The sequence below is a fragment of the Grammomys surdaster genome, unplaced genomic scaffold, assembly GCF_004785775.1.
Source record: "Grammomys surdaster isolate TR1022 unplaced genomic scaffold, NIH_TR_1.0 137, whole genome shotgun sequence".
Taxonomy (NCBI): domain Eukaryota; kingdom Metazoa; phylum Chordata; class Mammalia; order Rodentia; family Muridae; genus Grammomys; species Grammomys surdaster.
In genome coordinates this window covers 492,034-505,123 of record NW_021604595.1, presented here as the reverse complement: position 1 = coordinate 505,123, position 13,090 = coordinate 492,034, and the positions used below count along the sequence as shown (strand labels likewise).

At 46.2% G+C, this 13,090-nt stretch overlaps 1 protein-coding gene across 3 annotated transcripts in view; it reads left to right on the top strand.

Annotated features, from left to right (window-relative positions):
• The window catches only part of Iars (isoleucyl-tRNA synthetase), a 54,317-nt gene that overhangs the window by 26,672 nt on the left and 14,555 nt on the right, over positions 1-13,090 (top strand). For all 3 annotated transcript variants that reach the window (XM_028763213.1, XM_028763214.1, XM_028763215.1), the window contains 10 exons: positions 1,518-1,638; positions 2,937-3,028; positions 5,054-5,131; positions 5,955-6,076; positions 6,472-6,574; positions 6,805-6,888; positions 10,007-10,181; positions 10,843-10,955; positions 11,723-11,818; positions 12,723-12,899. In XM_028763213.1, the coding sequence (XP_028619046.1) occupies positions 1,518-1,638; positions 2,937-3,028; positions 5,054-5,131; positions 5,955-6,076; positions 6,472-6,574; positions 6,805-6,888; positions 10,007-10,181; positions 10,843-10,955; positions 11,723-11,818; positions 12,723-12,899 (1,161 nt within the window). The remainder of the gene's footprint in view (positions 1-1,517; positions 1,639-2,936; positions 3,029-5,053; positions 5,132-5,954; positions 6,077-6,471; positions 6,575-6,804; positions 6,889-10,006; positions 10,182-10,842; positions 10,956-11,722; positions 11,819-12,722; positions 12,900-13,090) is intronic.

Below are 13,090 nucleotides of genomic sequence, written 5' to 3'. Positions count from 1 at the left end.
TGTGTAAAGGGGCATATAATAGTTTGGTCAGCCAGTTCTTTGTGTCGGAGATTTCACGTTGAATGTAATTCTTCTCTATTCAAGGAACTGGCAGGGTATGGAATTACAGACAATATAAGAGTAAGCTACTGACAAGAGTTTTTATCTGACAGAGCAGGGACGGACCCTGGGGTTGTGCTGTAGGTTTGAGTGTGGTCAGGGAAGACTTGTATGAGGAAGCATTGGGCTGAGAATAGAGAGGTCAACAGCTCTGACTGAGTTGCTAGGATTAAGAATTGTAGCTGGGATATATGTGAACCCGTGCCTTCGATTGGTCTTCCCATCTCTCCTGCGAGGCTCTTGGTCTGCAGCCACCGCTTCCAACCCCAGACTGACTACTTCCAGTGCCCAGCATCTTCATCACTAGCAGGAGTTAGCATATTGCCTGCGTGTCTATGGTGGAGCCTGTTGTGCTTAGCTTTTTACTGCAGCTCCTATCAGTAAACAACTGCAAACTTACGGCTCAGTGACCCTGGAGCAGCCTGTAAGCTAGCAAGCGGGACAGTGGCCCATTCACTTTCTTCTCCTGCTTCTGGATTCAACTTAGCTCTTCCTTCTGCTGAGAACAAGACAGAAGTAGTGTTCACATAGGACTTCCGGGTACACGGTTCCCTGGAAATTTAGAAGGCGGGCATCTTTCTCTGGGTTTCAACATTCCTCTTTTTGTAGTTATGCCAGCTTTTCTGTATGTGGGGCCATGTGGGGATAGCATTGCGGAAGCTCGCATGCTCAGCAGACCTCTGTTGGTGTGGAACTCAAGCCTGACCACAGAGAAGCCCATCTGTACAGAGCAGGGCTGCACACACTATGAGGTGCTCAAACCCAGGCGGGTGGTCCTCACCATTGCCCACCATGAGGTGCTCAAACCCAGGCGGGTGGTCCTTACTGTTGCTCTGCCAGTGTGCCGCTGCTGGCAGGAAGTTCAGTTTGCAGACAGGAGCAGGTGAGATGCCTTCAGGATCATGCAGAGCTCTTGAAAAGCAAAAGGAGACATAAAGGATTCCAGGTAAATCATACAGCTTAGCCTGGGAGCAGTTTCCCTGTGCTTGTTTCAGTTTGTGAAGGATCGCTCAGTTCTAGAAGGTTTTACTGCCTCCTTCCATAGGTTTACAGTAATCCAACCCTAAGGGCTCTTCTTTCTACTTTAAATCATGATTCATTGAGATTTGGTAGTGCTCATCCTTAATGTTGCTGGCTTGCTACTGGGATCTAGGATCGTTTTGTCTTTCATTATTTTCCTTTTGTTTTACTGATGGAGAGCTTTTGGTAGGCCTGAAGAGATGACTTAGCAGGCAAGAGTGGGTTCCCAGCCAGCACCCATATCACATGGCTCACATCTGCCTATAACTCGAGCTCCAAGGACTCGGTGCCCTCTCCTGACACACACGCACACTTACTATACAACATTAAAGTTATTTTTCTCCAGTATTAGTTCAGGCTTTGTGCATGTGAACATCTCACTGGGTGTCTGTCTGTAGGAAGAAGGAGTGGAGTTCCTGTACAATGAGCACACGGTCCGAGAAAGCCCTAACATCACCGACCGGTGGATTCTGTCCTTCATGCAGTCCCTCATTGGGTTCTTTGAGACAGAAATGGCAGGTGAGTCTTCCTATGCTGTCGTCCCAGGGATGAGGACTGGTCATTCTCTTTATAGTTGTTCTTTTGGTATTTTAAATGGTTTTCTCTTATTAACATAGAGGAGGTTTTGAGAGTTAACCCAGAAGTACAGTGTGGTGGTTTCATTAGTTGTAGAAAGGAGTTTGTTTCAGGGCTCTGGATAATGTTTGCCCGGGGAAGTACACACCCATTCTTGTGCAGAGGACTGTCTGAGAACCCTGCCATCTTCCAGCACTAGCTGCCATGACTTCCCATGAAGCTGAGTCTAGATATCATATACCTAGGACAGAACCCAGTCTGCCTAGGAACTAGATAGCTCAGTGTCTGTATGAGGGTCATGGTGGGAGACTCGTCACACACAGAGAGGATAACTCCTGGCCCAGGTAAGTCCCGGCTTTGTTCACCTGCATACCCACAGAATCGCCATCAGCAAGATGATGAGAAAATGTGTCTACAGGGTGGCATGGGGGCCGCCAGTTCTTGTGGCTCTCTCAGGAAGAGCTGCTGCCCCAGAGCTTTGTCGTCTCTGTAAATGTGAGGGTCACTTACTCTGTAGGAGGTGAAAACCCGAACACGGAAATTTCAGGCTTCCCTGAAAGGGAAGTGTGGGGAGCTCTAGACATGATGTGGACTGGCTTTTCCTGTTCAACAGAAAAAGCCCCAGTTGCTGAGACCACCTATGTAGAAGTGTTTGACCAGCTAATGGCTGTGGCCTGAGTTCCGTTTTCTATGAACTGCAGTAAGAGCAGCTCTGCCCTCAGCATCTTCTCCCAGTGCAACAGTGGGGCTGTCAGCAGTCTGGGTGGATCCTTTTCAGTGGGGGCTGTGCTGTGCATCGGAAGATGCTGAGCCTGTGTCGCCCAGTAGAAAGAGTGGTGTCAGCACTCTGTGTATTTATTTACACCATGAGAATATCTCCTCAGGCTTTGCCAGGTATCTTCTTCTGGGCAAATGAAGCATCTAAGGCTTGCTTTCTCCTACTTTCTAGTTGAGGTAGGAGGCGGCGCAGTGGTGTGGAGCTGGGGTCTATCCCACATTTTTGTGCACTCCGTATAAGGTAGTTATGTTGAATAGGGGTTCAGTTTTTTTCACCTTTGTGGGTTTGCTTGTAGCTCATTGTCATTTTTGGGTGCCACTAAACACTTTGATTGCCATGTCATGTATTCGGGATATATGAGCCATCTGATTGGTTGATTCTGATTCTCATTGTTCCTTTAGGGAGTGGAGTACCCTTGAATGAAGGCCTTACTTGGGCTGCCTGACTAATTTCTTGCTTTTAGCTTACAGGCTCTACACTGTGGTACCTCGCCTGGTCAAGTTTGTAGATATTCTGACCAACTGGTATGTCCGAATGAACAGGAGAAGATTAAAGGTAAGAACTGGTAGGAATTGTGAAAAGTCTTAAAGTTCAGGGTCAAAGGTTAGGGTTAGGAAGAAATGTCAGCTGTGATGGCTTTACAGCACCCAGAGGCAGAGAGACAGGTGATCTCTCAGTTTGAGGCCCAAATTCCAGGAAAGCCAGGGCTACACAGAGAAACTGTGTCTCAAAAAAAACAGAGAGTGGGGGGCAGGGGAGGGAGAGGGAGAGAGAATGAGAATGAATATGAGATGAGAAAGGTCCAGAGGGAAACAGCATTGCCCTGCCAATGCTGTTTTGAAGATGTCTTCTGCTTACAGTACATTAGCCGTAGTGCAGTGTGGCAGAATGGGACTTAGGAGATCTAAGGCATTCTGCATATTTCCATAGTGTGCTGTGGACAAGTTAGCAGGGGTGAAGTGTCCAGGCTGGTGCAGTGCTAAACTGAGCAGACCTCAGAATTCCACAAATACTGTCAAGTGTGGCTATACTCCTTAAAAGAAACTACTGTGTGTGACTTTTCCCTAAAGGCATGAACAAATGTCCTCACCCTAGATAATGTGCTAACCGATGACAGCCAAGTAATTGCCCCCGTCCAAGTCTAGCTGTATGAACCAGTCAGGTTATTGGGGTTCTTCCCCAGTCCCATGGGACATTGAACTAGGATCCGGAGGACCTGGAAGAGAGAACTGGGGGACAGGAGTACATAAAGAACAACAGCCTGTCTGGAAATCTGATTAGACTGTAATTTTAATTTTTTCACATGGGGATTAATATACATAGAAGCAGGATGTGGGGGGGGATGACACAGGGTCTTCTTTGTTTCTGGGGAGCGCAGGTGATCTCAGGGGGAGTACAGATGTCTTCCAGAACAGGATATTGGCTAGGTGAAAAGTTCACAGAAGAAGCAGGGCAGAACAGGTCACTATGTACCTGTCCATAAGATCTATTGGTCATTTATTCTTATCTAAGTTAGTACTTCCCCACCGAAGCTACCTGTCCATAAGATCTATGGTTCATTTGTTCCTATCCAGGCTGGTACTTTCCCACCAGGGCTACCTGTCTACAAGATCTATAGCTATCTGTTCTAGGGTTAGTGCTTTCCCACAGAGACCAAGACTTTGTATCAGTAGGCATGTACTGCTGACTTAGGCCATTAATGTATAAGCAAGGTCGCTCCCAACAGGGTTCCTTCCAGGAGCCTGGGTAAGGAGTGATAAGAGTATAGATAACCACACTGCATCATCTACAGAAAGCCCACCCTGGAATCGTGGCTACTTACGAAGGCAGCATCCCTAAGCTCCTACACACATGGGGGCCGCTTGGCTGGGCCAAATGACCCCACAGCCATTGATCTGCTCATAAAACCATGGGAAGGGACTTCCTAAGAGTTAGGGGTTTGCTTTACTTCCATACTTTTCAGCCTTGTCTCTGGTGAGGGTGTTTCAGTTCGGAGGAAGGAGATACACAGTGACACACCTTTTGTTTCCGTCTCCACCCAAAGTGGCAGTGATCGGGTGTTTGCTGTGGTCAGAGTTCTTCCTAGCTGTTGGGGTTTTAGCATGAGCTTGGCATGGACAGTGGTCTCCAGAGGCATTGGCATGTACAGAGTGTATAGTGAGATAAGACAGTGGCAAATTCCTCACTGCAGAAAGTTTTTCCCTGCCAAGAACCAGTAAATTCATTTTAAAAGCACAATATATACACTTTTTTTTTTTTAAATAGCAGAATCTTACCTAACTCTTCTTGTTCTACTGGAACCCATGCACCCCCTGCACCATCAAGCCTGGCCCATCCTTGGCTCCCTTTCACCTGGTCTCCAGTAGAGATGGTCGGGGTACAGCAGACCGCTGTCCCATGCTGGCCTCTCTCACTGCCCTTTGTGGCCGCAGGACTGATGGTTGTGGTCATTTCTCCTCACTCCGCCCCTTTCCATCTGGGTAGTACACGGTCCCTGTTTGCTGCCCCTTTTATAAGCGTCTGTTTTGATGACATACTTACTACCGGCAGCTTAATATTTGTCTCTCTTTTATTCTCTAGGGTGAGAGTGGGATGGAAGACTGCGTTATGGCTCTGGAGACACTGTTCAGTGTCCTGCTTTCTCTGTGTAGACTAATGGTGAGATGCTCAACCCCTCCAAAACAGAGCTGCATACAGTAGCCCTGGGCTACAGCTCCTCCCTCCATCTGTTCCCTGAAAAGCAGCGTCTATCGCTAGCCCCTCTCGGAATAGCTTATGTGCCTCGTTCTAAGTACTTACTGAGGTATACTAGTGCTTATTCTAAGCACCAACTGAGATACACAAGGTGTGCTATTCAGCATTTAGACAGAATCTACCCTTAGGGAGATAAGATATCAATCTTGATAATGTGAAGAACTCAGTAAATGTGAGTAATGAAGAGATTCCTAAACTCATACTCAAATGATCAAGCAGATCCTAACAGCACTGATAGAAAAATGTGTGATTGTTCCACATGGATTTTTTCTATTAGTTAAAAAGTCTGCTGCTTTTCTGTGTCCTATTCTGGTGCCCCAGTATCATGTTCTACATTATTCAAAAAGCCTTCTGTGAGCCTGTAGCAGTCACAGGGGAATTTCCCCTTAGACAAGATCGTGGTGGTGTCCATATCTGACTTCCTGCACCTGAATCCCGAGATGCAAGTGGGGTTTTTCTGTTTTGCAGATAGGATTTCTAGGCTTTAATCTCTGTGCATATTGACTTAACTGATAGGAAGACATTTTGAGTCCTGCGATGTAGCCCTACAATTGTACCTCATACGTAAGATGTCATTTTTCTTTGAAAACAGACGTCTAATAACCAGCCTATGCCCATGTATTGCTATACTGTTCTCTAAAGTGACTAGTTTTCATTTCTCACTTGAAGCGAGATCAGCTGATGATGGGTACACCTGAATGATACCCTCTCCTCCATTCTGCCACAGGCCCCTTACACACCCTTTCTTACTGAACTGATGTACCAGAATCTAAAACTGCTGATTGACCCTGCTTCTATCCGGGACAAGGACACACTCAGCATCCACTACCTCATGCTGCCTCGAGTTCGGTAGGAGTCAAATACAGAAGTGTCACCCAGGCCATGGGCAAGGGAAGTACATGTAGGGTCCCGGGCTCTGCGGGAGCAGATGGGGAGAGGACTCATTTCCCTTCCCTACCTCCTGAACCCCTCACTTCACCCAGGCTGATGCAGCTCCTCCTCCGGCTGCAGGGGCCTGCAGTGGTGGAGGGATGTAGCATCCTCCTTAGGAGTTGTAGTTGGTGAGGTGTGAGCGAAACCTTCCGGTAACCCTGGGAGCACCGTGTGTGGCCCTGTGGGTGACATCCATTCTCAGTTATCACTAGAGACCCAGCCTCACGCTCCTCCCTCACGTAAGTGTAACTGTGTCAGGTTTTCACCCTGTAAAAGTAATGCTCTTCCATATTCCTGTGTTTATCAATCAGAGAGGAGCTGATTGACAAGAAAACTGAGAACGCCGTGTCTAGGATGCAGTCCGTGATCGAGCTTGGGAGAGTGATACGAGACCGGAAAACCATTCCAATAAAGGTGTGAAATTGTATTCAGATTTCCAATTGAGCCAGACCCGTGTCTTAGGAGATTTTAACTAGACTTTCCAGCAGTGGCATAGTTCTTTGTGCTTTTCTGTGGTAAGGTATGAGTGACTTGGCACTAGTTTAGCTAAATCTTCAGGTAGTCTTTAGCTAGAGAGATAGCACTCAACACTTTGCCTTGTGGTGGAATTGACCCTTAGTTCATGTCCCTTCCCTTCCCTCTAGTATCCTTTGAAGGAAATTGTGGTCATCCACCAAGACCCAGAAGCTCTCGAGGATATCAGGTCATTGGAGAAGTATATCATTGAGGTAAGGTCAATGCCCAGCCTAGTCAGAAGGTTTTTTTTTTTTTCTAGAATATTACTCTTTTATAAATTGCTACATGCATAACCATGCATGAAATTGTACGAGATCAGTGGGTCTCTCTACTCTCATCTACTTCTCTTCCTCAGTACATTGTTGTAATTAACAAGAAAGCTTTGCTTCTTCAAGTGATGAACAGTAGCCGTTTGCTGTTTGTGAATGCACTAGGCTAGGCGTAGTGTCTGTCTGATCAAAGGTGGGCCAGTGTGCACCCTCCCTGTCCCGTTTCCAGTGTGCACCCTCCCTGCCCCATCTCCAGTGTGCACCCTCCCTGCCCCATCTCCAGTGTGCACCCTCCCTGCCCCGTCTCCAGGGTTTCATTTGTCCTCCGAGGAAGGTTTCCAAGATTTACAGATCTGTGCACATATATAATTATGTATGTAGCCTTTGAGGGGTGTCGGGGGCAGGGCTTTACTTTGTAACTTAGGCTAGTCTTAGACTCAGTTCTCCTGCCTTGACCTTCCATGTTCTGGGATCAAAGCAAGTGTCACTACTCCCTCTTTGTTTTGTTTTGTTTTGTTTTGTTTGTTTTGTTTTGTTTATTGAGACTGGGTTTCTCTGTGTAGCCCTGGCTGTCCTGGAACTCACTCTGTAGACCAGGCTGGCCTCGAACTCAGAAATCCGCCTGCCTCTGCCTCCCAAGTGCTGGGATTAAAGGCGTGCGCCACCACCGCCCGGCCTATATAAATCTTTATTGTGTGTGCATAGTATTTGTTTTCTGGCTGTTTCATAATTTATTTAAATGTTTTATTTGAGAAATTTTGGGTTCTTGTCACAAAGATGAGTGTATCTGCACATCAGTGTGTGGATGTTGAGTGCCTAAGTATTTCTGTGTGTGCGTGCGTGTGTGCATGCTTCTGTGTGTATATGTGTATGTGTGAGTCTGTGTGTGCGTGTGTGTGTTGGATGTATTTCAGGAGTAGAATTTGGTTTCAGAAGGATAGTCCACAGTGTTGGTAGCTGGGCAATACATTACATTCACAGGATGCTTATTCTCCTGTATTTTAAAAGATTAGGAGCCTGAAACTAAAGGAGTTGGGCTCAATTACAATTTGTCCAAATCAGGAAGAGAAAGACTCCTGGTTTCTTCTCTTTTCCGTAGCCAAGCTATAGTTTTAGAATAAGAATAACACAGAGCCATCGGGACCTGTTGTCCATTTAAGCTGTCAGAACTCTGAGCATCTCCCATCTGTCAAGTTCAGGGGAAAGCACTCTTTACAGTCCACTGTCTCAGGAGTCTGGTGGGGGTAGGAGTGGGGGCAGATGTCTCTAATGACCCCTTATGGAGTCACTGATTCTTTCAACGCTGCATTCTATGATGTCTTTAAAGCAAGCATGTTTCAAATTTTAAAATACATTACTATTTCAAAACAGTTTTTAGTTATTTATAGGTAATATTTTAAATACACCATTCTAGAAAATATTAATTTCTGTATTTTTGTTTGCTTGTTTTTGAGACAGAGCTTTTGTTTGTATAGCCCTGATTGTCCTGGAACTTATTCTGTAGACCAGGCTGGCCTTGAATTCACAGAGATCCATCTGCCTCTGCCTCTCTAACCCTGAGTGCTGGGATTAAAGGGGAGAGCCACCATTTCCTGGCCTGTATTTGATTTTTAACTACCTGAAAACTTTAGACAAACATTAGAAGCCAAAAACTGAGATTATGTCTCCTAATTTAATACCTTGTAGACACACACACATTTATTATCTATTCATATCTCCTTCCTGATCTCGCTTTGTATATGGGCGTGATTTTTGAGACACTGTCTTCCTGTATACCACAGGCTTGCTTTGTAGCCTGTAGCCCAGGCACAAGTGGTCCTCCTGCCTCAGCCTCCCACATGCTGACATTGTGTACATTATCACATCTGGCCCTCATCACCCTCTTATCCACATAGATACAATAGCAAACCTCTGTGTGGCTTGTTGTTTGCCTTACTTTGTCCTCTGTTTCCATGTCTCATACCATCATGTACCGTATACCATGCTATCACAGCTCCCCGTTTAGTGGGAATGTGTCACTAGCACCGTGGCATGAAGTGCTGTGATCTCACACATGGTTAAATGATAATGACGGTGCTCGGGAATGCTTGTGCAAGTTACCCCTGAGAGATGGCTCATATTTCAGCCCCTCCCCACTTCCTTTATTTTTGGTTTTGTTTTGAGGCAAGGTCTCCATGTAAACCAGGGTGTCTTTGAACTCACAGAGATACACCTGCCTCTAGTGCCGAGATTAAAGACATGCACCAGTACCAACCTTGGCCTTTTCTTTTAGTGATGCTCAGCTCCTCTGATTGGTCTTGATAAGAGCACCGTATTTATGTGCCATTCCAGATGGTATCCTAAATGTATTTGTAGAATTGCACCTAGTGTCAGAATCGTAGAACATTTCCCTGCTTCTAAAAGGAAAGCCAATCTCCCTCCTCATTCACTTTTGTTCCCCGTACAATCTAATCCTTTACTGGCAATCGCATTTTCAAAACTTTCAAAACAGTTTTTAGTTATTCATGGGTAATATTTTAAATACACCATTCTAGGAAATATGAATTTCTGTATTTTTGTTTGTTTATTTGTTTTTGAGACAAGGTTTTTGTTTGTGTAGCCCTGGCTGTCCTGGAACTCACTCTGTAGACCAGGCTGGCAAATACATTTTCTTCTTGTAGATGTGCCTTCTTCAGATGTTTCATCTAAGAACACTTTGTCCTCTCCTGTGTCTGGCTTATGTTGCTTGGCATAATGTTTGTATAGTTCTCTCACATTGTAGCAAAGGATAGTACTTAACTCCTGTATGCTGCTGAACACTCCGGTGTGTGTATAGTTGCACCTGCTTTGTTCACTGTGTCATGCTGGGGATCCAAACTAGGGCCTTGTGCGTGCCAGGCAAGCATTACATGCCTCGAGCCTGCACATCACAGCCCCACCCATTCAACAGTTGACTGACGTTTGAGTCATATCTGCCTTTGCCTCTTATGAATGGTATTGGTATGGGTGTTCGTCTACATGTTTCTCGTGATACAGATTTCTGTGCCTCACACTTTGGCTTTTCCTTTGGCACTCACTGTAGGAATTAAATGTTCGAAAAGTTACACTGTCTACTGATAAAAACAAGTATGGGATTCGACTAAGGGCCGAACCAGATCACATGGTCCTTGGGAAGCGTCTGAAGGGAGCCTTCAAAGCAGTGATGATGGCCATAAAGCAGCTGAACAATGAGGAGCTGGAGCAGTTTCAGAAGAGCGGTGGGTGTCTGCCTTCATGTCTTCACCCAAGGATAATGACAGTGCTCGGGAGTGCTTGTGCAAGTTTACCCCTGAGAGATGGCTCATATTTCAGCCCCTCTCCACTTCCTCTATTTTTGGTTTTGTTTTGAGACAAAGTCTCCATGTAGACCAGGTTGTCTTTGAGCTCACAGAGATACACCTATAGGTGCAATTCTACAAATACATTTAGGATACCACCATCCTTAGACGGTGTTTTCATGTCCTCGCCCAAGGACCGATCATCCTGAGACGGTGTTTTCATCTCTTCCTTAAAATCTTCATCCTGTTCATAAGAACACAACTGTAAATTCCAGTAATGTTCCTAGACAGGTGCCTGCTGTCCCAACTTGCTGTGGCAGCCTCTGGGTGCTGGTATCCTGTTATACTCTACCTTCTTTCCCTCCAGTTATATAAACTTCTAGAGTCAGCCTTAGTGCAGTGGCTAGAGTGGGCTTTCCTACAGGTGGTACATCACCCATTGGCAGCTCCTCACGCCTCCTTCTGCTTGCCCCGGACAGACATGCAGTGCCCAGCACTTCACACCGCCCCTCTTCTCCCTCTCACCAACCCTGGCGGGCCAGCAGAATGCCAGGGTCATCAGGGGAGGGCACGGTATGCTAACAGTCTGCCTTTCCCACAGGGAGCATTCTTGTGGAAGGCCACGAATTACACGAAGAAGATATTCGCCTCATGTACACCTTTGACCAGGCCACGGGAGGGACTGCACAGTTTGAAGCACACTCTGATGCTCAGGTATTTTTGCGTTCCCTCAAAGATTGGTCTGGATGGATGGATGGATGGATGGATGGATTGATGGATTGGTGTTTTTGAGACAAGGTCCAGCTCTCTCTGGCCTTGGACCACATTCTCATTGTGTAGCTGAGAATGTCCTGAAACTCCTCCTTCCACTCCTGGGGTGTACGGGGATTGCAGGCTTGAGACATCGTCTCCGGCCTCCTCATAGAGCATTCTTCAGCAACAGATGAGAACAGTTTATTTTAACATGGCTTGCATCAGTCAGTTCCTCCTTGAGATGCTCTGTTGATCTTCTGTATGGATCCTTACCCTTTGCACTTGTTTGTCAGATGCTTAAGTGAGCATTTTGTGATTTGTTTTTCAGAATCAGTGTCCTAGTTACTGGGTTGCACAAAAATCAACCCTACAAAACACGTGGAAGGTTGTGAGCCTCCATGTGGGTTCTGGAAACTCAACCTGGGTCCTGCACGATCGCCACGTGCTGCTGAGCCATCTCTGCAATCAGAATGAGCCCTTTAAAAGACTTTGTCTTTTTTAAACATGTACTTCTTAGTCTTCCATGGGTGGATATGTGGGTGCAGGTGCCACAGCGCGTGTGTGGAGGTCAGAGGGCGAGTGGCAAGAATCAGTTTTCCCTTTCCACCATGTCAGTTCCAGGGATCAATCTCTAGCCACCTGACTCGGTCCCACTGGCCAGCCCTAGCTGCAGTTCACCGAGTAGGACATGATCTTATTCCATTGCCGTTGCTCTGCTCTTTCTGTAGGCTTTAGTTCTCTTAGATGTCACTCCTGACCAGTCAATGGTGGATGAGGGCATGGCTCGGGAAGTCATCAATCGCATCCAGAAGCTTCGCAAGAAGGTCAGTTTGTTTCTTTAGGGCTATGCTGTAGTTTTGGGCTTGTACTAGTTTTATTTAGAATGTTGGGGAAGACGGACAAGGCAGGCAGTATAAACCATAGTTATCAGTTGATAGTAATGACTCATTAATCCAAGGTCCCTCTGATAATACTCTGCAGGGGAGTCAGGCCCCTCTCTCCTTCTCTACCCACTCCCCGGCTGGGTATCACTCACATTCTCTGACCAAGGGCTTTTAATCTATCCACCTCCATTCCCTTGGGCTTCCACAGGCTTCTACAAAATTATCTTCCAGAAAGATCACTCTCTAGCTGCTACAGAGGGTAACCAGAAATGATAGAGGGTGTCCAAGTAAGATAGAAGTCAGTTTGGGGGGCTCCTAGCTGAGGAGAGGGATTGCTGGGTCTGTACAGACTGAGGTGGTTTTCCTTGAAGAGGTGAAAAAGGTGCTTGCGGCCTTGACCTGCAGGAAAAGGCATCAGCAAGCCTCTTAGGCCTGAGAGTCAGAAAGCTTACTCCTAGGGACAGTGCTGATTAGGAGAGCTGTGTGGTGCTCCTCTCTAAACCAAACCTCAGGGCACATGGTTCACGTCTGAGGAGGGCCCTGCAGCAGGTGGCAGACATTTTTGTCCTGGTTCAGAGCTTTGTGGTTAGCTTTGCTAATCTTTTATTTCAGCATTCATGAGGGGTGGGCTGCTCTAGGAAAAGGCACTCTGCCTGCTGCCCTGTAGAGAAAAGTGGGTAAAAGAACATAGGACAGCAGGTGCCAGCCTCACATAGGACAGCAGGTGCCAGCCTCACCCATGGCCTGAGGAGAGTGACAGCTCAGCACACACTGCTCTAACTCAACAGTGCCTTCAGTCTGAGTGGACAAATGTACTTCTAAGTTTTTCTGTATGCTGTTTTAGTGTAATCTCGTTCCAACGGATGAAATAACAGTTTACTATAATGCAAAATCTGAAGGAAGATACTTGAATAATGTCATTGAAAGCCACACCGACTTCATATTTGCAACTATCAAAGCTCCCTTGAAGCCATATCCAGTTCCTACATCGGATAATATCCTTATTCAAGAACAAACTCAGGTGAGTTCTGAGTTATGTGGAAATACTGATATCCCTTATCGGATTTTGCTTTACATTTATAGTCAAATCTTGGTGAATTCTAGCCACTGTCTTACTTTTTCTGTTGCCGTGATATAATATTCTGACAAAAATAACTTCCAGTTCAAGTAGAGGTCTGTTGTGGTGGAGAAGGGCAGGCGACAGGAGTGTGG